Source organism: Capricornis sumatraensis, chromosome 18 (genome assembly GCF_032405125.1).
Source record: "Capricornis sumatraensis isolate serow.1 chromosome 18, serow.2, whole genome shotgun sequence".
Taxonomy (NCBI): Eukaryota; Metazoa; Chordata; class Mammalia; order Artiodactyla; family Bovidae; genus Capricornis; species Capricornis sumatraensis.
In genome coordinates, this window is record NC_091086.1 from 21,597,688 (window position 1) to 21,622,134 (window position 24,447).

A 24,447-nucleotide genomic window follows, 5' to 3' on the forward strand; every position below is an offset into this window, starting at 1 on the left:
TGTTTTCTCAAAAAATAAATGAAAATTCTTTGGTTTTATAACCACATAAAATATGTCATTTTTGTAGTGGAGATGTTTCAACTTTCAGACATCTCACACACTCTAAGCAATTTTAATATTTAAACATTGGTAAAACTGTTTTCCTGTTGAATTGGAAACACAACACAGGCAGCAGGATGTTGCAATAATGCCCTGGAATTACGCTGTCAACTTAGCCACACGTGGCTGCTGAAATGTAGATTAAGTAAATGAAAACGTATTTCTTCAGTTGCACGAGCCACATTTCAAGGGCCCAGTGGCCACATATGGCTGGTGGCTACCTTGCCAGACAAGACAGATACAGAAGGAACATTTCCATCATCACATAAAAACCTCTACTGGACAGTGCTAGAATTCCCAACTCTTGGTAGAAATTTTGACAGGCTAATGATCAAAAGTTTGTAGCCCTGAGCTTTGCATGCCAGAGAGGAATAAAGCATTCCTTACCCGCCCCCTACCCTAACAGATCAGAGTGTATTTGGCACATCTTGAAAGGCTAGTCTTCCAGCTACAGAAACTTGGTACAACACAGTGGATATGTTTAGCAGAGCCAGCTTAAAATTAATTCTTTTTTTTTCCTATTGAATTCCATTATAGGACCAGGTCTCCATTCTTATAATAGAAACCATGTTTATGAATAAAAATCTTTTAAGGCAGGTTTAATTTGCAGAAACTGTAGTTTTATTTCTAGATGTCTAAATGGTGTTACTGCAGTAGACTTAGGTGGGACCAGAGAAGTAACTTGTTTGCTTTATAACTTTCATTCTAGAAATTCCTTAGGAACTTTATCAGTGAAGGATTTTTGTTATGATTACCCCTTGGTATACAGAAGATATTTATCATGCAGGTTATACATGATATATTTTGTTATCTAATGTTAGTTTTTATAAAGGCAATAATACATTGTGTGCTCAGCAAACCCTCTAAAAAAGGCATGGGTTGATTTCTAAGAGACTTAAGAACATGCCATTTCTCGTTCATAATGCCACCTATCTGAGATTTAGCTTATCCAGTACCATCTCTTATGAAAATAACTGCCTCCAAGAATGAGAAACGTGTGAAATGCTGGTAATGTGACATGAACTTCTCATTGTTCCTCACTGACATAGGTGTGCTAATCTGTGTTACTGATAAATTCTATAATTTCTCCTGAAATGTTAGCATAATTTCATGTAATGTAGAAACACGTTAATTAGCAAATAAAAGTAAACTTACTCACATGGCAATGTATCAGAAACCTAGTGGATATTTAATAAATTAACTGAATGATCAAACCTGCAACTGTGTCTGGCTTTGTGTGTGCAAAGTTTTGAAAAGTATTATTACAAACTGTATTTGAAGTGCACTCTTTATTTTTTTGCTCCATCTCTCCAGTGAGCTTTTACAACACAGGATTTTTAACAATAAGCAGTGTTGATTTGTGTCGTATCCATTGTTTTTTCTTGAATTATATCATCAGCCTCATAGAATGTTTCATTTGTTGAATTTGATGCTGCATTTGAACGGGGGGCTTTGCTTTTTCTATTTGAGTTGCCTGCAAATAAATACACAAAACAAAATGAAATAATTATTTGAAATTATGACATCAAATTTTACTTTAAAATTTGTCCTTAAAAAATAAACTTCTTAGAATATTGGAAGTAAGATGTCCTCTAAGCACTGTGTATGAATCATTGCAGAGTTGTTCTTGAGCATTTTCTCCTGAAGATCAAATAAGGGAAATTTTCAGTAACAAAAGTAAGGATTTCATTTCCATGCTTGCTCTCTTTCTCTACACTTCCATGGAGGAAAGTACACTTTTGATCAGAAGGTAACAATTTCTGGGTTGCTTAGTAAAAGTGTGACTGTCCCTATGCATGAAGTGAACAAAGCTAAAGTCAGTCATAATTTACAACAATCTCAAGGCTTTGCCGTTATAATCAGTTTAAATGTAACATTTAAAAATCGCATGTTTGTTCCACAATCCCATTCACTCAGTTTATGTAAATGAGTCCAGAATGCTCACAGGTGGAGAAATATGGATCTTTGCTCATCAGAAGTTAGACTAACAAGCTCATAGTGAATAAATGGGTTATTATAATCAGTGGATGATGTTAGAAAAATTAAGTGTGAAAATAATATGTAATGTATTTCACCAATATATACAAGTTGAAATATATTTTTTAAATTTACAAATATGTGAAAGCAGTGCAAGAAGTCACAGATGGTGCTATTCACCGACCCCCTGTTGCTAAACCCACAGCCCACTTCACAAGCCACATTTATATGACCCATAAGTGGCATGTTCTTTCCTTGGCTTCCTAGATGCCACCATTCCTCGACTCACTCCGGTGTCACCATTGCTCCTTCCTGATATCCCTTGTTGGCCCCTTTTCCTCTTCCAGGCATCCTGGGCTGGAGGAGGGCCTGTGGGTTCCAGCCATTGGTTCCTGTCTCTGTCTCACTCCCTTATTAGTCTCAACTGCCCCACAGTTTTTAACACTATCTCTGCTGATCATTCCCAGATACGTATGTCTAATCCACACCTCCCCTGAACTCTAGACTCAACAGCCTAGTTGCCATCTCCACTTGGGTATCTAATAGACATCTCCAACTTAGTCCAAAACTGATATTTGGATCATTCCCAGGAAAAAAGCTTCTTAAAGTCTTCATCTTCTCAATCGGTGGCAACTCCATGTGTTTAGTTGCTCAGGACTAAAACCTCAGTCAGCCTTGCTCCTATTCTCTCAGCCCCACCACCAATTCATCTGACATCCTGTTGACTACACTTTTAAAATACATCCGGAATCAGACCACCTTCACTACTACCACTGTTCTGTTTTGAGCACAGCACTCAGAGTAATCCTTTGAAACCTAAAGCACATCCTCTACTCAGAACCTTCATCTCACCCAAGTCTTTATAATGGCCTTCATGTTCTCATACACACACACACACACACACACACACACACACACTAATATCCCTGACTTCATCTTTCTCTACCTTGTCCTTTCATTCTCTCTCACTCTCACCTCTTTGATCAGATTTTCATGCATGTTCTAGCCACTAGACCTTTGCACGGGCTGTTCACTCTGATGTGCTCTTCCCTCTGATTATCTGTATGGTAACTCTTAATTTTAAATTCTTGCTCAAAAGTCACCTTTTCAATCGGACCTAAACACTGTATTTAAAATTACAACCTACATTCCCTCCATCCCATCCCCAATTCCTTCTGCTCTCTACTATTTTTCCCATAGTATTGATCTTCTAATATATAATTTACCTTTTTATTTTATCATTTATTATCTGTCTCCTCTGTCTACAATATAAGCACCACATGCCAGAGATCGCTATTTTATTCATTGATGATGCAGGAAAATTGCCTTGCATGTAGCTAGTGTTCAGTCAGTTTGTTGAGTGAAAGTGTGACATAGTAAAAAGTTTTAAAGTTGTATATTGCACAAGACAAGGCTGAAAGTCAACTGGGAAGAAATGTTTAGAACAAATAATTCATGTCAAATGTAACAGGGACTTACACATCCATACGTAAGACATTAACACCTCTTAGTTGGTAAAGAGATGGACAAAAGATATTCTGCATCTCCACTAGTCAGAAAGATGTGTAAATTCAAAACATTATAATACCATTTTTCATGTCTCAATTAGGAGCAGATTAAAAGTAATCTTTCTTGGCTAAGAGTAAGTAATCTATATTTACTATATTAGTAATTATATTTCCATCATAAAAATTCAGAAGAAAAGTAATAAAACCATATATGGTACCACTCAAGACCCCACATTTTAAACTTAAGATACTTTTAATATTAGCCCAGAGAATAATGCCATGCATGTTTCAGGTCAGTGGGCAATATCTGCTAGCTATAGTGAGACATCATTTTTCAAGACTTATAAATATTGTTGGTCTATGAAATCAACCCATAGTGGGGGATGTCCTGCTGAGCCCTAGGAAGCTGGGCTAATGGGACAGCCCAATGGGAATGTAAACTGGTACATTTATTTTTGAAGTCTCGAGTGTTCATACCTTGTGATTTTAATGTGAAGTTCCCAAGGAATCCATGAGAGATGAGCTCTAAAATTTATATATAAAGATACTCACTGATTATTTTCAATACCAAAAAATGTAAGTACCTTAACAATAGTAGTGAAGTATGATGCAGTCATTTAATTTGAAAAAAGTGATTTCTAGAAATTTTTAATTATATTGAATGTTCTGTTATATTGAATATAACATTAAGTGAGAAAAGGTGCGATACTATCAAGCAATACGATAATAGTTGCTGCTCATACAGCATTTCCTCATAACGGCATCTCCCTACTTAAAATCCTTTAGGATCAAATCTGAATTTCTTGTTTAGACAGAGGATCAGCCCTGCTTCCCTCTGCTGGCTCAGCTGGCCCCATTCCCTTCCTCGTATTTGGCATTTCAGACATACAGAAATACTGACTGACAGGCTCCCAGACTTGCCCTGCTTGCTTGCTTGCTCTCTCTGCCCAAGCCTTTGCATGCTTCCAGCTGCCCGGTGTCCCTAACTCTCTTCTTTGCTTGAATAACTCTTACTTATCCTTTAAATTTTAGAAAGTCTGCTCCAAAACTACCTAAAGGGGAAGGGAGACTCACTAGTCAAGAGATTTCACTATTAGAAGTAGCTTTTCTCTACTGTTTGCCATCTAGTCTGTCTTCTTATATGACTTTTTCACTTTCCCTCTTTAGTTAAATCTGAGCCTCATCTTTAAGTGGGTTCATACTGCCTGGCTTTGCCTATTTCTAAGTAATTTATACATAGACTGCTCTCTGGAGTCAATGAGGACATCCTCCACTGTGCGCTGTTAAGGGGCAATGTTATTGGTAAGTTTTGAAAGATAATGTTTCACGCCAGCTCTCAGATCTTACTCATATGCCTGAAACGTGCGGCATTCGCTGAGCTAACATTGAAAGTATCGTAAGTTTAAAATGTGGGGCCTACAACAGATGGACTTTATTTCATTACTTCTGAACTCTTTGGTGTTAAATAAATTAATGTTCTATCCCTAAACATCCAATCATAATGTTTCGACTATATAATTTGATTTTTAAACAAAAAGATAATTGTTGTAATCACAACATTTTCTAGCCTGGCAAGTAGCTCTTTGCCCAATCAGCAAGCAAGAGTGTTTAAGATAAATGTAGTTGGGGAAGCTGGCATGAAAATTTGATGACCTGATAGATTCTTGACTGTTATTTGCAAGGTAGACCATAAAGGATATTTGAGATTCAAATGTAACTGCTAAAAACTTAAGTAATGGGATATATCTCTCTCTCTCTCTCTCCAGGGTGTATGTATGTATATTAAATATATGTATATATGTAGATCCCATTACCTAAGTTTATATACATATGTGTACACACACACACACACACACACACACACACACATATATATATACATCCTTGAAACTATTTGCTTTATATACATTTGGAAAATAAAATGTAGGTTTATTTTTATTGGTTTAGCATCATTTGTACTCTACAGTATCACAGTAGGTAAAGTTTAAAAAGACCAAGGATTTAAAATATGTTAGTTCCATATTATCTGGGCAGAATTTGTATCTGATATAACCATTTCTTTTCTTTATTATTTTTGGCTGTGCTGGGTCTTCGTTGCTAAGCAGGCTTTTCTTTAGTTGCGGAGAGTGGGGGCTGCTCTCTAGTTGAGGTACGTGGGCTTCTCATTGCAGTGACCCCTCGTTGCAGAGCATGGGCTCTAAGGAGTGCGAGCTTCAGCAGTTGTGGCACATGGACTCAGTGGTTGTGGCTCCCAGGCTCTAGAGCACCGGCTCAGTAGCTGTGACACAGGGGCTTAGCTGCTCCATGGCATGAGGGATCCTCCCGGACCAGGGATCAAACCCACGTCTCCTGCATTGGCAGGTGGATTCGAGGTGGATTCTTTACCTTTGAACCACCAGGGAAGCCCCTCTTCCTTGTTGAAGTATGGTTGATTTATATCATGTTAGTTTTAGGCATACAACATAGTGATTCAACATTTTTACAGATTATACTCCATTTAAAGTTATAAATATTAGCTATATTCCCTATGCTATACAATATGTCCTTGTCACTTACTTATACATAATAGTTTGTGCCTCTTACTCGTCTTCCCTCTCCAGCGTTTCTTTAAACATCTAAAATTTTAACCTTTTAGTCAAAGTCCTGAAAGTCTGAAGACTGTAATGTTGGTTAATTCAAATCCTTCATGTTTCCTAAGCTTTTTCCACAGTTAAATTCCTAATATTCTAGTGAGACATTCAAGATGGTTTTTCAACCTTGTCACATAAAAGGGTTTTTTGCTTTTTATGAGGATTAAACTCAGAAAGTTAATTCCTTAATTTGAGCTTCTCTCTAGGAATCCCTTAGTCTGGGGTTCTCTCTTAAGGCATCTCCAGAGCTGTCAGCTTGTTTCCATTATGCGTTTTTCTGGAAACAACCGAAAGAATTTATCTAACCTGTCTACTGTCCTCTTGAGATTTAAAGGCTTGCAAAGCACATTCCAGCATTATAGATTTTCCTTCTTCTAGGACTTGTAAAACCCCCTGTTCCCCAGCCCTGGCTCATTATGTCCTTGGCTACTGGATCCTTTTAACCAGTGCAGGTACAAAAATCACTTCTTAGACTGGCTGCTTAAGGCAAGGCCGTTCCACTAGCCAAACTGCTTTGCTACATGAGAAAATAAGAAAAGATTTGATATAAACACCATACTGACATCATTTGAAGCAAGAACTTTGATTAGAAAGTCAACACCCTGGTGTTCCCTCTCTTCCTGCAGCTTGTGTGTGTATGTGCTAAGTTGCTTCAATCATGTCTGACTCCGCAATGCTATGGACTGAAGCCTGCCAGTCTCCTCTGTCCATGGGATTTCCCAGGCAAGAATACTGGAGCGGGTTGCCATTTCTTCCTCCAGGGGATCTTTCTGACCCAGGGATCAAACCTGCATCTTCTAAAAGTCAAAGGTGCTTTCAATGTATATCCCTCTGGTAAGTTAGAGTAATTGGGCATATTATGGAAAAAGCAACTGCAGTTAAGTGGGGCTGTGCTTGTAGTGATATCAGAGTCCAGCTAACTGCATCCCTTTGGAATGATTTTAAAAGAGAGACGAGAAAAAGTCTTATTTTTCCTAGTTTCCCTTTTCACCTTTTCGTAGTTTTCCTTTAATAAACAGAAACTACTTTTTAGCCAACAAAGAGAGAAAGCCAGCTGCCTCTTCTGTCACAAGGTCACAACATGGATTAAATTTTAAATAAGAAATCTGTAATACCATTGGGCTTTCAAGGGATTTGTTACACATAAAGGATTTTTGTTGTTTCATTTCTTCTTTTCTTTACCTGAGTGCAGACTACAAAGATCCAACATCCCTGTGCTCTCCTGGGTTGACACTAGTTGTCCTTTCTGCTGCTCATGTCCCATTTTTATTCTTTTCTTCAGTCTGGTCAACATCCCTAAATCTCAACCTTCCTTTAGTCCTACTCCTCTCAGCCCATCATTTAAATTAAAGCTTTGGCCTTTGCCAAAATTTAAATTCAGTTGATCAAGCAAATCAAATTCACCATTTAAATCAAATTCATCAAAATCTTTCTGCTTATCCTCATCACAAACTAGGCCAATTTTTTTTTTTTCTGCAATAGTTAAATTTTACATTCATTTTCAGAACCATTCCTCAGAGGTCCATTTATCCTGAAACTTTTCTGTGAACTCTGCTTTTGCCTGCCATTTCAAAATATCAAAAGAATGCTGGGCCCCACTGCAGGTCTTTACCTTCGGGCTGTGTGGCAGGACTGTAATTAAGCTTTTCTGCCACTCTGTCTGTGACCTCCCAGCTTCTGCATTACCAATCTGCTGCCCTGTAGCAGCCTCAGTGACAAATCAGCTGACTCACCTTATTGTTTAGCAGAAATCTCTCCCACCCGACTCATCTTGCATTTTCTTCTAGTGGAAACAAGCAATCTTAAATTTGCACCCTAAAGGTGTTTTTTATTTATGAGGGGACATTTTTCGCTTCAAATTTAATACAATACACAGAACCACAGAACTGGATCTGAGAAAAATGGTGAAGTGAGCAAAATTTGCCTCGTGATCTATTGACCTCTCCCTTCTTCAATGCTCTGCCTTCCCCTGGAGGACACATATGTATCTCATGAAAATACAGTTAACAATTCATTGTGAAAAAAATCTTAGACATGCTCTAACAACAGTGAATGAACTCAGTTCTCTCCAGAAATGTTTTTCCTACCCTATTTTTTTCCACAATTGGACTTTTTTTTTTTTTTCTTTTCTGCATTGTTGGATTCTTTCAACCATAGGTGACTGGCATAGCTCACAAAAGAATTTAGCTGATATTTTAAATCTTTGGCTTCTGTTTTGCTAATTGGTTCCGGTATCAGCCAGCATTGCCTAACCCGGCTCCCTGAGGAGGAGGAACAGCTGCTAAAAGTAGCAGTAACTCTACTGAGCAATTTGATTTTCTACATTCTAGGAGCAAAAAGAGTTGCAGGAAATTCCAGGTTCATCACTTTCAGTAGAAAGGCCCCTTCAGGAGACACAAGTGTCCTTTTCTGCCATTGAGTTCAAATTACCTCATCTTTTACTGAGGTCACAGTGAGTTCTTAAAATCTCTTTGAAACAAAGAATAGCATTTAAAAATAATTTGGCATCATAATTAGTAAGTGTTCCGAGCAGAATTTGGTTGAAGTGGTATTAAGGCTACTAAGAAAAATAGCTTGCAAAGTTAGCTATAAATTTAATATAGCCCATCAAAATACCACTTAATTTTTAAAAACCTGTCAGTGTGATTCAGAGGTTTATTTGGAATACTGAACACTACAAAAGTAGGCAGGAAATTTTGAAAAATCATAATGGGAAAGAAGAGAAAGTCGTGCCTGATCAGATATTAAACCATATAGCTACAATAATTTTTAAAGTATATTACTGGCTTAAGAATAAACAGACTAATAAGTTTAACAGAACAGAACATCTAAAAACAGATCCCAGTATATATAATAATTTAGTTTATGGCGAAGGTGACATTTTAAATTGACAAGAGAAAAAGATAGATCTCCCGATGAATATTTGGACAATTGGCTCATTATTTGTAAAATAAAAATAAAGGCAAATCCCTACTTCACACTTTACACAAAAATTTAATTCCAGGATTATTAAAGAAATGTATTAGAAGAAAATATAGGTGAATATCTTTATATCTTTATATCTTAGAGTGAGGGAAGAACTTCCTCCTGGAGTAGGAAATGGCAACCCACTCCGGTATTCTTACATGGAAAATCCCCATGGACAGAAGAGCCTGGGAGGCTGCAGTCCGTAGGGTCGCGAGAGTCGGACACGACTGCGCCACTAAGCACACAAGAACTTCCTGAGTATGAAACTAAAGGGAAACGACTTCCCTGGTGGTGCATTGGCTAAGAGTCTGCCTGCCAATTCAGGAGACACAGGTTCTGTCCCTGGTCCGAGAAGATCTGACATGCCACAGAGCAACTAAGCCCGTGGGCCACAACTACTGAGCCCACATGCTGCAACTACTGAGCCCGGGAACCTAGAGCCTGTGCTCCACAACGGAAGCACCGCAGTGAGAAGCCCGTGCGCTGCGGCAAAGAGTAGCCCCCGCTCGCTGCAACTAGAGAAAGCCTACCAGCAACGAAGACCCAGTGCAACCAAAAATATATTAATTAATTTTTTAAAAAAGAAACTAAAGGGAGAAATCACAAAAGGAGAAACATACAGTTGAGAAATTGTCACACATAAAATTAAAAAGGCAACAACTATAAAAAATACATTATATGTAAAAAAAATTTTAGTTACTGTATGGGAAGTTCCTATAAAGCAAAGAAAAATGAACAACCCCCTAGAAAAATGTGTATAAGAATATGAGCAACAATATATCACAAAAAAATGAATTTATGCCTTCACTCCTAATTAGATAAGTTTAAAAACACTATATGGTTTCCCTCAGTGAAATTAGTAAGATATATATCTTTTGAAATAAAAATATTCGTGAAACAGTGCTTCTCTAGAGGACAGCTGGCAACTTGTATCCAAAGCTTTTATTTGTACCAAATCTTTGTTCAGCAATTCCATTCCCAGGGATTTATGCTAGGAAAATACTTCAGTGTTCAGTGCATATGTATAATATTAGTAGAAAAAAAATGGAAGCTAGTTCCAAGTCAGTAATAAAGTATTATATACTCAGACTTTGGTTTCTAAGGGTGAGGGGTGAAGTCACTCAGTCGTGTCCAACTCTGCAATCCCATGGACTGTAGTCTAGCAGGCTTCTCTGTCCATGGGAATTTCCAGGCAAGAGTACTGGAATGGGTTGCTGTTTCCTTTCTCCAGGGGATCTTCCTGACCCAGGGATCGGACCCAGGGATCGAGCCCAGGTCTCCTGCATTGCAGGCAGACGCTTTGCCCTCTGAGCCACTAAACACCATTCCCAAATAAAATGAATCAGACTTCTTGGAGAAATAGCAGACTTCAGGGCTGGCACAGGAAAAAGAAAAAGTACAGGAGGCTTGAGAACATTTTGTGACATTAAAAAAAAATGCTCAAAAAATGATGTACATATTTCAAAAGGATACAGGACTCAATTTAAAGGGGCTCCCACAAGCCAAATCTGGGATAATTTATGAATCAAAATAAACAATGATAGTAATAGAGTATTTTAGAATAAAGATCTGAGTCCATACTGATATTAATAAATTAATAGATAAATAGGTGGAAAAGGAAAGCTCTTCCTTGTAGTAGAATAACAACTAATAAATACAGAAGAAATGATGAGGCTAGAAAATCACTATATTATAGCTATCATAATAATAATTCGGAAATTATCTTGTATTTTGAATGAAAACGTTTAGTCAAGAACGATGGGTGATAGTTGAAGGAGGAACAGGATGTTCTCATACCTCCCAACAAATTACTTGGTAATGGCAAAACGTTTCAAAGACAAAAAAATGATTAAGGAAATATGATAACTAATTATAAGATGTAACTCTGGACTAGATCCTAGATAAGAAAAAAATAGCTACTTAAGGATATTGGCAAAATTTGAATATGAACTACAGATTAGATAATATTACTGTATAACTGTTACATTTCCTGACTTTGATAAATATACTGTGATTACATAAGAAAAAAATTCTTATTCCTAAGAAACACATACTGAAATATTCTGCAAATTATTTTCAAATGGTTCAGAAAATATACATAAAAAGAAAGTCAATTTTGAAGGAAATGAGGCAAAGTATTAACAATTAGTAAAGCTGAGAAAAGGTATACTACCTTTTCTATACTTTTCTTGCAACTTTTCTGGAAGTGTGAACTATGTCAAAATAAAAAAATGAAAATGCATAGCACTCCATCACAGTAATAAAATGGAATCATTAAAAGTGTTTATTTGGAAAACACTGATGTCAATATTGTTCAGTGGAAAAAAACCCATGTTATAGGATTCATTTTTCCCCATTTTGCTATACATACATGTATCTATAGATACATAGGAAAAAAAAATCTGTGAAGGATATTCACCACTGTTAATATCTGTTACCTCTGTGTGGTGTGATCATGGATGAAGTTACTAGTTTTTCTATATTTTTTAATTTTCCTAATAACAAAGTGCATTAAGAGAAAGGATTTTTTTTCTGGGCACGTAAGGATGCCTTCTAAGAAGAAATATAGCAAACCATTTTGAGCTGGTCCAAATCCTACTTTGCTCACAGGCAGAACAAATAATTGCATATGTGATTGTCAAATTTGCTTTGCTTTCCCAGTTTTCTAGATATAATTTCTGTTTCTTTCCTAGACAACCTGTGCCTTACTGCTGATTTGTTTACCATTTTCCATTTATATTGCCTGCCTTTGCAAAAGAGACCATCAAATAATAGGTAATTGGAGTTGTCTATTATTCCTATACAACAATATTATTTTATTTGTATCAAGCAGCTCTATTCTCTGCTCTTCTCATTTTCATCAAAAACTCTGCTTCTAAGGACCCTCTCCTCGATTCTCCACCACACTCCACAACCCTGGAGTGTCAATGGATACTCAAAGCCACAGGATGAATATATTTTATCTTCCAAGAGCATCAATTTTACTCATAAGTGGAAAGGATATGATACTATTATTAGATAAAACAAGTCATTATATTTGCAATCAAAAATTACCATATTTTAAAAAGTATAATGGGCATCTTCAAATAATTTAAAGCTCATAAAGCAAGCCTTTCCAAGAAAACCTTGGAATTTTGGCAGTACCATTCCTTTCTTATCTACCTTTAGGAATTCTCCAATGGAAAAGTTTGAGAAGCAAGAATCTAACACAATCATCCCTTTAATTACTCCCCTGTTAACCATTAATTCTTCCACAATTTATGCCATGAGCCCTCATCCCAGGAGTGTCTACTCAGAAAGATGTCCTTCACACAGTCAACCTTTGCCCAGAACTCTTTGTCCTATACAGTACAATTTACAAACCATGGTATTCTTTTAAACATTAGCATTTGATACAGGTGTAACTCAAAACACAAAAGTTAGAAAGAAAGAAAATGATTATGGGACACAATTTAAAGCCCAATCAATTGCTTAGCAGTAGTACTTCTGTACTAAGTGAGCCTGGAGGTAGCCAAATTAAACCCTACATGTAGTCAGTACCAGTACCTGCTATTTTCAGGATCAATTCAAAATGTATAAAGCCTTCCATTGTATACGTTAAAAATAACGAACCCCAAGAGGATAAACATACCTGAAAGAAACTCTTGGCAAAATAGTCCAAGATTAGACTATTTTAGACTTGGACTATTGTTATAAAACAAAATTCATCTGAGTGAATATGAAAACCTAGTTGGCTTTATCCAGCAATTCATGGATTGGGAGCATCCCACCTAGCAAGTAGAAGGGGGCTCTGAGATGATGCAGGCAATGAAGGATTTTGTAGGAACAGGGGGATAGGATAAGGAAATCATAAGCAAAAGATTTTCTTCTGGTAAAGTCACCCTGTCCTGCAGTTTACCTCACTAGTATTGATCAGGAAATTCCAGACCGATAGGTTTAAAATTTCTCTCCTGGGAGAGACTGAAACTGCAGTTAGGTATAGAGTTTTGGTTTGCTGATGGGTTTAGCACAAGGGACTCCATTTTGGGCCTGTTTATTCTGTAACACTACAGCCATTTATAGAAACAAAAAAAAAGTTCAGTGCCTTAAGTCAGCTTTAGTATGTGCACAAAAACATGTTTCCCTTTAGGCCATTCAAACTGCCAAACATCTCAATTCTAAAAATTAAAATAATGGGGGTTATATGTGGAATCTAAAAAGAAATGATACACATGAACTTACAAAAGAGAAAGAGACTTCCAGACTTAGAGAAGAAACTTCCGGTTGCCAACAGTGGGGAGTGGGGAAGGATGTGAGGAAAGGACAGGGAGTTTGGGATCGACATGACCCTGCAATATTTAAAATGGATAACCAACAAGAACCTGCTGTGTAGCAAAGGGAGCTCTGCTCAGTGTTACGGAACAGCCTGGATGTGAGGGAAGGCTGGGGGAGAATGGATACATGTATATATATGGCTGAGTCCCTTTGCTGTTCACCCTAAACTGTCACAACATTGTTAGTCCATCAGCTTGGTTGTGCTATGCTTAGTTCCATCTGACTCTTCACAACTCCATGGACTATAGACCGCCAGGCTCCTCTGTCCATGGAGATTCTCCAGGCAAGAATACTGGAGTGGGTTGCCATGCCCTCCTCCAGGGGATCTTCCGAACCCAGGGATCAAACCCAGGTCTCCCACACTGCAGACGAGTTCTTTACCATCTGAGTCACCAGGGAAGCCCAAGAATATGGGAGTGGGTAGCCTATCCCTTCTCCAGGGAATCTGCCCAACCCAGGAATCAAACTGGGGTCTCCTGCATTGCAGGTGGATCTTTACCAGCTGAGCTACCAGGGAAGCCCAATCAGCTATAGCCCATCACAAAATTAAAACATTAAAAAAAATTAAAATAATGGGAGGTTGAGTCTTAAGAACAGATGGTTTTGAAAGGAGTGGTAGGGACTTCCCTGGTGGTCTAGTGGTTAAGACTCCACACTTCCAGTTGGGGAACTAAGATCCCATGTGCTGCCTGGCCAAAATTTATTTTTAAAAAATTAAAAAAAATTTTTAAAAAGAAAGGAGTGGTAACTGGTGAAATCAATTTTTCTCCAAGATAGTTTTACTTGCTTGATTATTACACAAACATAATATTATGTTCCTAACCTTTAAAGGCATTCCTTAAACGGAATAAAGTCTTATTTTCTCATGCTGGAACACTGGCATCTATCCCTGGGTGGGAGAATCATTGGAATGAAGCATGCATATTTAACAACAGGTACAGCAATGGTTTTTAATTATAACTTTGAAGAGTTACTTTCAAATATAAACTGCTTTCCCTTCCTATTCCAGTAACATTTGAATTACCTATTTTGTTTTTGACTCTCCACTATGTCTTACTTGGTTAATATCAACCAATGGGCCCACAATCATCTAATTTAAAAGCAGCAGAAGGCAGTGGTTGTATAAAATTTTGCCTTACCAAGAGTAATCACTGAGGAAAAGTGTATTGATCTGCTGACTTGATAAACCGTTTTTCAGAGGAGTGGAGTGGGGATAGTTCATGGCAAGCAAGTAGCCTCAACTTACTATATAAGAAGTACAGTAATGGATCTCCTTAGCTGAAGAGACGTAAGACTACAAGAAGGATCAACAAGCCAACTGTTTCTGTCTCTGGGCTCTCAGAGCCAGCTTGAATAAAATTTTGGAGTACTCCCTGAGATAGATCAGGAAAAAACAATCAATTTTTATTTAGCACAGTGCATTGTATGGAGGAGGCACTCAGTGAATGTTTGATGACTAGAATGGTGACCGTAAAAGTGCTCCTTTGCTCGCCTACAACAGAAGTGCGGTGCTGCGTCCTTAGTTCACCTGTTACGTGTTCTAGGCACTGTGTGCTCACTCAGCCGTGTCCAGTCCTTTGTGACCCCATGGACTGTAGCCCACTAGGCTCCTCTGTCCATGGAATTTTGGGGGCATGAATGCTGGAGGGGATTGCCATTTCCTTCTCTAGGGGATCTTCCCAACCCAGGGATCAAACTGGTGTCTCCTGTGTCTTCTGCACTGGCAGGTGGATTCTTTACCACTGTGCCACTTGGAAAGCCCATTCTAGGCACTAGGGACACACAATGAGCAAGCAGGATAAAAAGTCTTACTTTCCTGGAACTTTCTAGTTGGAATAGAGAAAAACTGGACAATGGATAGGTAAAATACATAGTAAATTAGTGGTAAGGGCTTAGGAGAAAAATAAAGCAGGAAGGGGGCATGATATGTTGAAGTTAAAGATACAAATTTAGTGATGGGGAAAGGTGACTTAGTAAAGATTTAAAGAAAGTGAAAGTGAGGGAAAAGCATTCCAGAGTACAGAGATGGCATGTGCCAAGGCCCTGAGGCAATGGTTTTTAATTGATTTGCAAGGAATAGCAAAGATGCCAAGGAGGCTGGACATAAGGTGCAAGAAATAAAGGTGGGAAGGGCAAGCCCCCGTACTTCACAGTTAGGGTCCATACATATAGGGCTCCATTCCCATCTATCAAAAGATGGGACACAATTAGGATTTTGACCAGAGTAGCGATGTAGCCTGGCTCAGGCTCCCTCTGGTTTCTCTGTGGAGAATAGACAACAGGGGAGAAAGATCAGGGCAGGAAGAGGAGCAGTTTGTTTTGAAATGCAGAGTCTGAAATCACAGGTTTTAACAAGATCCCTTAGTGATTCTTCGGAAAAGGCAATGGCACCCCACTCCAGTACTCTTGCCTAGAAAATCCCATGGGTGGAGGAGCCTGGTGGGCTGCGGTCAGTGGGGTCGCTAACAGTCAGACACGACCGAGCGTCTTCACTTTCCCTTTTCACTTTCATGCATTGGAGAAGGAAATGGCAACCCACTCCAGTGTTCTTGCCTGGAGAATCCCAGGGACGGGGGAGCCTGGTGGGCTGCCGTCTCTGGGATTGCACAGAGTTGGACACGACTGAAGTGACTTAGCAGCAGCAGCAGCAAGTGATTCTTACACACAAGAAAATGTAAGGACTATAAATTGTCTAAGCAATTGAGACAAAAATTGATTTTACTATTTGATAATCACTAGTCCACTGCTTCATGCTGCCTGTGGAGAAATGGAGTCTAAGCCATTGGACTAAATTCAGCTAACAACCTGTCAATTCGGCCATGTAATCTCTAAACAGTGCTTCAGAAAAAGAACTCCAAATGGATCTTGGCTTCTTGCTTTGTGACACAGGGCACCCTTTGAGATCCCTACAGAGATGAAAACTAGAGCTAATGCAGTCATGCAGTGCTGGTGTATTTGAGAAGGTCAAAGAGTATGTAGTCCATAAACATAAGTTTCTGGATTCAGCTAAAGTAGGACATACGGGAAGGAAATTTCTAAATTATTTTGAAGAGAGCTTTTCACTTTCTTTTCAAATAGAAGTTAGTAACCACCTGTGTCTTGTTCTAAATATATATATATATATATATATATGTATAATATATAGTCTAAATTTTTGCTAAATATATTCAGTATGTATATCAAAATGAAATTCATGATCACCACTTTTAAAATGGAATACCAGAGATGGGAATACCAGACCACCTTACCTGCCTCCTGAGAGATCTGTATGCAGGTTAAGAAGCAACAGTTAGAACCAGACATGGAACAACAGACTGATTCTAAATTGGGAAAGGAGTACGTCAAGGTTGTATAGTGTCATCCTATTTAACTTATATGCAAAGTATATCATGCAAAATGCTGGGCTGGATGAAGTGCAAGCTGGAATCAAGATTGCCAGGAGAAATATTAATAACCTCAGATACATAGATGATACCACCTTTATGGCAGAAAGAAAAAAACTAAAGAGCCTCTTGATGAAAGTGAAAGAGGAGAGTGAAAAAGCTGGCTTAAAACTCAACATTCAAAAAACTAAGATCATGACATCCAGTCCCATCACTTCATGATAAATAGACGGGAAAAAATGGAAACAGTGACAGATTATTTTTTGGGCTCCAGAATCACTGCAGATGGTGACTGCAGCCATGAAATTAGAAGATGCTTGCTCTTGGAAGAAAAGCTATGACCAACCTAGACAGCATGTTAAAAAGCAGAGACATTACTTTGCCAACAAAGTTCTGTATTGTTGGAGAAGATTCTTGAGAGTACCTTGGGCTGCAAGGAGATCCGACCAGTCCATCCTAAAGGAAATCAGTCCTGAATATTCATTGGAAGGACTGATGCTGAAGCTGAAGCTCCAATACTTTGGCCACCTGATGAGCTGACTCATTTGAAAAGACCCTTATGCTGGGAAAGACTGAAGGCAAAAGAAGAAGGGGTCGACAGAGGATGAGATGGTTGAATGGCATCACGGAGTCAATGGACATGAGTTTAAGCAAGCTCTGGGAGTTGGTAATGGACAGGGAGGCCTGGCATGCTACAATCCATGGGGTCGCGAAGAGTCGGACACAACTGAGCGACTGAACTGACTGAACTGACTTTTAAAATACACTAAGAGAAATTTGTATTCACAAAAATTTTACGAGTTCTTTCTGATTGTTTCATAATAATAATGATTAGTGTGTATTGCACTTTATAATTAAGATAACAATGAGACTCAGTTCCAAAAACCTTATGTTTTAACATTTCTAATTTATGGTTGCACTACATACACAAATATACACACACATACACATAGGGCTTAACTAGTTTGTGATCTATTCAAGAACAAAGACTGTCTTTTATTTATTTTTTAATTTCTTTTATATGCCTCTGAATTCTGCACACAGTGGGCACACAGCTAATGCCTAACTGACCACTGACTAATCAGTTTAGAGCAATGCAACACTGATGATTAATTATCAGATATTTTGTTCCTCTGTTTATTTGACTTCTTTGGCTCCATCAAAAAACAAAATTAAAAATTTCAAGAGGATACAACCTTTATAATTGAGGGACACCTAAATAAATTAAAGTGGATTTATTAGATCAATGTGTTATTTTTCATGAGAACATTTACATCCTGCCACTATTTTTTCCTTGAGCACAATCTTTCAAAGGTGTTTAATCATTAAGACCTCCTGCTGCTGCTGCTGCTGCTAAGTTGCTTCAATTGTGTCCAACTCTGTGCAATCCCAGAGACGGCAGCCCACCAGGCTCCCCGTCCCTGGGATTCTCCAGGCAAGAACACTGGAGTGGGTTGTCATTTCCTTCTCCAATGCATGAAAGTGAAAAGTGAAAGTGAAGTCGCTCATTCGTGTCTGACCCTCAGTGACCCCATGGACTGTAGCCTTCCAGGCTCCTTCATCCATGGGATTTTCTAGGCAAGAGTACTGGAGTGGGGTGCCATTGCCTTCTCCTATTAAGACCTAATTCAACATAAATTTTTATAAAGACACATACTAAACTGAATTTTCAAAAAGCATTCATTTTTAAGTGTATAATCTGCCACCCAGGCACAGGTTATTACTTTGAATAGAGTACAGGTAATTGGTTGCAAATAATGGCTACTGATTACCTTCTTGAGTGGAAACAGCCTCTAGGTGTTGAAGTTTAAGGCCAGTGTCTAATCTTTGAGGCTTTGTATACAGAAATAAGTAGCAAAGAACACAGACGCTGATGACAAAGGCAAGTAAAACAAGGGCAGCAATTCCCAATCCGATCAGGGCACCAATGCTGAGGAAAACAGAAAAAAACATTGTGACTGTCATACAAACTGGTTTGCACATAAACTAAAGGTTTAAATATTGTTAGTTCTTGTTTCAGTCATTCATAACCAAATTATATTTTACTATAAACAGCATATTATTGAGATCTACAGCTCACCTTTTTCTACCATCAAATTCTTACTGTACTTCTCTATACATTTGTATGTTAATATTATTATAGAATACCACATGAATTCATATTACAGGTAAAAGGTCACACAATTCTCTAGGGATGGTTCAAGAACATCTCAATCCAATAAACCTCTATTATTAATGTATTTTAGGGGAAAGATTAGGTTCACTAATAAAAGATGAATGGAAAAAATCTGTATGTGTTTGGTAGCTCAGTCTTGTCTGACTGTGACCCCATGGACTGTAGCCTTCCAGGCTCCTCTGTCCATGACATTTCCCAGGCAAGAATACTGGAGCGGATAGCCATTCCCTTCTCCAGGGGATCTTCCTGACCCAGAGATTTCCTGCACTGCAGGTGGATTCCTTACCATCTGAGCCACCAGGGAGCTACCTCTGCAAAAATACTGAAACAAATGCTTGCCAGAAGTATAGAACTTTTATTTTGGAGATGTGTATGGGTGTTATCATGTATTAATATACAAAACCATAGCTATTACAAGAGAGAAGAAGAAAGTTTAATTAAAGGAAAGTAATATTTATGGAATTTATATAAAGTTCATGTTCAATCTAAAGTTTTCGTTTCTAAAAGAACATAACACCAATGGCTTCTAGCATTAAGGAAGAAATCTTTGTACTTTCCTCTAAAAATGCATTGCACATCTGATATTTGCTCAGCACTCAGTTTATAATCATTCCTCCTGATACAGTTATGTATAAGGCTAATCATTTGAGAAATAACACAGTTTTCACAAACCAGTGAACTTAATATTTTCAAATGGGAAAAGAAGCTTGGAAAAAAAGAAAGTTGTCTTTAAAGACTAATATATAAACACATGTACTTTCATGAGCCCTATGTGTGTGGGGGTGTGTAAAGATATAAAATTATATTTTAACTGCTCAAGAGCAGATACTTCTGTTGACTGTGTGATCTGCACACTTAAAAATGTTTAATAGAGTACTTAGCTTGCAGTTAATGTTTCATAAATGGAAGTAAATGATAAATGACTGATGATTGATCTGTTTGTAGTCACTGAAAAGTAATCATCACTGAAAAGTAACAATCATTGGAATAGTCATTGAAAACTAGTGATCTTTTTCTTCATTATCTTCCTGGCTTGCCTTTAAGCTTCTGCTATTTCCCAGAGATTAGGGCGGTAAAAAATTGACTTGTTCCAACAGAGAAGGAAGGGAGAATTTGACCAGGGACACTAGGTATGTCATTGCTTTGAGAGGAAGAACAGAATCGAAAGTGAAGGGCTAAATTCATCCCACTTACGCTTGATGTTAGCAGATAAAGTCTCTTTGCCATTTAGAGGTTGTTTGCCTTCTGAGTCAAAGACATGAAGTCAGACTTCAAAAAATTTTTGTGCTCATTTATTGCTAATCAGCCAGTTCCCTTAGCCCTGCACACAAGTGTAGAGTAGGTAATTTTCTGGTTAGAGTCAGTATATAAAGTGAAGTCGCTCAGTCATGTCTGACTCTTTGTGACCGCATGTACTGTAACCTACCAGGCTCCTCTGTCCATGGGATTTTCCAGGCAAGAGTACTGGAGTGGGTTGCCATTTCCTTCTCCAGGGGATCTTCCTGAACCAGGGATCGAACCCGGGTCTTCCACACTGCAGGCAGATGCTTTACTGTCTGAGCCATCAATGAGAGGCAGAGTCAGCATATAGTTAGACATTTAAATTGGAATTTGCCCTCACTTGGTGCCCTCTGTTTCAAGGGGTAGATTCCCTGCTTCTGGCAACTACTCTTCCATGCTTGTTGGTACCAAAGCTGACTTTTGTAAATTCTATGTGTCAGGAAGGGTTAGGACTCTATACAGACATATGGGAACATAAGCCGCTTAATTATTTGCCTCACAAGGCAGCTAGGAGGCCAGACATCTGGAAAGATTTCTGAAACAAGAACCCAGTTATTAAAAACATCTTCAAAGTGAAAAAGTGACTTAGTCAATTAAAAGTAAAATCATCAACTTAATTGAATTCAGTGACATAGTATGGGCTTTACATGCATTAATACACACTTTAAAAACCAGGTCACATGATTTGAAGGAAAACTAAAAACAACATGGCACTTCTTTCTGTTATAAAAAGATATTCTTCATAATCCATAAACTGTGTCAGTGCCATAGTTCCACTTTCTAGAAATGTTGCTTTATGTATGCAAAACTCCAGATAAAGATGCAGCTCTGGGAATCTCCTAAAATATTCATTTCAATAAATAACTTACTGAACTCGAGTGTAGCCTTGTGCAACACATGTTATTTTCCTAGGTCCTGAAGGTTTCCAAAGGGAAACCCTTAGAGCTTAGGGATTTATTTATAAGAGGAGAAGGGATGAGAGTGGGGCAGAGAAAAGGGAGAATTATCTTTCCCTCCCAGCACCACAGGGCAGTTTGCTTTTCAATCCCTGAGAAAAGGTCTGTAGCTGCTGTCACATTAACGAATTCTCCGACTCGCCAACTTCATTTACCTGGAGGTACACACCTGAAACTTTCTGCAGCAGTTACAGAATCTCAGAACAGATGCTAGTGACATTAGGGAAAATTTTTCACAGTTGGACCGTTTTAAATTAGGGGAGAGAGCAAAGAATACAAGGGAACCGAAGCTCTAAATGTTTACCTCCCTCTTGTGTTCTCAGAGCTTAATAACTAAAGAAGAACTCCAGGATTACATTGCCAACTGATGCCATCAGTTGAAATGATTTTTACATTTCCCAGCAACTGAGCTGCATTGTCAGTGCTGAATGAAGACCCCAGCAAGCTAATAATTCTTTTATGCCTTCATAAACCTTTGCAAGGTTTTCTATCCTCTGCTGCTTGTCACTCTTGAACTATTCAGGGATCTGAAAATCCCAGGCACTTTTCCAATTGAGTCTGACTTAAGAGTTGACAGTCTCTTCTCAGAGGTGCTGCCACCCTTATTAACACCTCCAAGGACTCAGAGCTGGGTTACTATGTCATTTTCCAAAAGGCCAGATAATATCCCAGTGCAATACAGATTTCTTCCCCAAGTAGTAAGGATAAGCTGTCATTATTTTCTGAGATTTTGCCGATTAGGGCACAACACTACTTTGTAGTTGGACTTGGTAAATAGGTATTCCTTTTGAGATTTGTTTTAGAAGCTTGCAATGCATTTTTTAAAAAATGACTTTACTGCTCTAAGAAGTAACATTTGAAGTCATTTGCTATGGTCTTGGCATGCGTGCTAAGTTCTGGACCATGCTAGGACACTGGGAGAAAAAGAACTCTTCCTCCTCCTTAGCAGAGTCAGCCTCTTTCTCTCTCCCAGACATTAGCTAATTTGTCAGAAACAGTTTCTGGTGGTGTGGCAGTTCTTGCCTATAACCCCAGCACCATGTTCCTTCTCCAGGCACAATGTAAGAATGAAGGTCTAAGTTTTCAATCCTTTGGAGTGGAGGGGAGGGAAAGCCCTTCGCAATGAAAGTATCTGTGTGAATACCAATTGAATAAATTAATAATTATTATAAAATTCCCATCATGGGGAAAAGAGGCCAGAAAGACACCACCTTTGAAAGCCCCGTCGTTTTCTAGCAATGGCCAAAGGGCTCAGATGTTGAGAAAGGGGGTGTCCTGCAAAGGTTCTTCGGTGTGTAATCATTGCAACTGAAACTCTGCCTCTCTGTGAATCTCCGGTTCTGTTCGGAGTTAGTGTGAGATCAACTGAAAGGGCAAATTATAAAGCCCTGTCGCCTGTGCGCGCCCAAATACATACTCACACATACTTTTTTTTTTTAAAGGATACAGCAAATTCCTTCTCAGCCACAAAGAGGCTTAAAATACTCAGATCCTTGGTTAACGCCTTAAAATTAGTCTCAAAAGAGCCCCTTTCGATTCAAATGCACCAAATACTCAAATCAAAAGGAGAATGAAAACCTCCTCAAGTTATCTGTGAGTCTGTCTGTGCCCCGCAGAGCCGCGGACTTGGGACTGGTCCCCGAGCGAGGGAGAGAGGAGAGCAGAGCAGTCCGCTCGGTTGCGCCCAGGGCGAGTCGCCTGCGCTCCTCCCGCGCGCGCCTCGCTCTGGTCCCCGGGCGGATTCACAACTCTAGAACCACAGCGCGACCTTCACCCGGACGACGGTGGCCACAAACCGGTTCCCTGCAGGGCCCTCACCCGCCCCTGGGGGCTCCCCCACCCCGCGGAGGGATCCGAGGGATCCGAGCGTGTCTCGAGGACGCGGGCGCCCTCCCTCCTCCCGGCGTGGCACGGCTGGTAGCCTCCCCAGAGCCCTGGCCGCAAGCCCCCGGCCCTGCCCACCTGAGGCTCCACATGTAGCTGTGCTTGTAGGGGAAGTAGCTGCCCGGCTCGCTGCAGCAGTACTTGAGGTCGGCGAAGCCGCAGCAGTAGAGGAGGGTGGCCCCTTCGCCGCGCCGGGGGCACTGGAAGGGCTCCACGAAGCTGTGGTTGAGGCTGTAGTAGCCGGAGCACACCCGACTGGCCTCGCTCATCGCGGGCGGCTGCGGGCCGGGGGCTCACGAAGCCCCCCGATCTGCCTGGGCTGCACACGTCCCACCCGGCCCGGCCCGCAGACCCCTCCGGCCGGGCTCACCTCCTGCGGTCCGGAGCTGACTGCCTGGGCGGTCAGCCGTCGCGCGCCTCTTCTGCTCGCTCGCCTCCCGCTGTCCACATGCTGTCTGGTCGCTTCACTCGCGCTTCTCCCTCCCGCTACTGAGCGGCTCTCTTAGCTGCCGATCTCCTGCCCTGTACATTTTCTCCCTCTCGCTTCGTCTGCCTGCTCACTTATCTCCACTTTCCTTCAATTCATGGAGCCCACCCCGCTCCATGCCAGCAAGAGATTGCCCCTGAAGGAAGCCGGGAGGTGTGGGACCGGTTTGCCATCCGGACAGATGCGGCCAAAGGTGTGACTCTGTTTGCCCAGGTACAGGGCAGATGGGCTCCGGGCCAACAGAGCAGGGCTGGGGGAGCGGGGTCGAGGGCGGATCAAGAGGCGCTGAACTACCGTGAGGGGCTGTTGAGTAGGACCCCTTCTATTTTCAGAAGTATGTGTAAGACGTTAAAACCTACCAATTTAAATATCAAGGGCAAGGGACTTCCTTATGGTCCAGTGGTTGAGAATCCCTCTTTCAATGCAGGGTTCATCCTGCATTGAAAACATTGCAAACAGTTGGAACTCCCCATGGGTCTGCGTCCTCAGTCACTCTGTCGTATCCAAGTCTTTGCGATGCCATGAACTGTAGCCCGCCAGGCTTCTCTGTCCCTGGGAATCTCCAGGGCAAGAATACTAGAGTGGGTTGCCCTTCCTTCCCCAGGAGATCTTCCCGACCTCCAGATCGAACCTGCGGTCTCAGGCCTCCTGCATCGGCGGGCAGGTTCTTTCCCACTAGCGCCACATGGGAAGCCCTAGATCCCACTAGCCACGGGGCAACTAAGCCCAAGCACCGCAACCACTGAGCATTCTGTATTAAGTTAAACTGAAAAAGGAAGGAAAGC

At 39.9% G+C, this 24,447-nt stretch overlaps 1 protein-coding gene across 1 annotated transcript; it reads right to left on the reverse strand.

The window, feature by feature from the left end:
• Positions 1–1,436: 1,436 nt before the first annotated feature.
• On the reverse strand, positions 1,437–23,444 carry SHISAL2B (shisa like 2B). Its single transcript, XM_068990366.1, has 3 exons — positions 23,254–23,444; positions 18,651–18,808; positions 1,437–1,573 (listed from the first exon to the last, which is right to left on the reverse strand). The coding sequence occupies exons 1-3, from the start codon at positions 23,442–23,444 to the stop codon at positions 1,437–1,439; spliced, it is 486 nt and encodes a 161-aa protein (XP_068846467.1).
• Between the last annotated feature and the right edge of the window lie 1,003 nt (positions 23,445–24,447).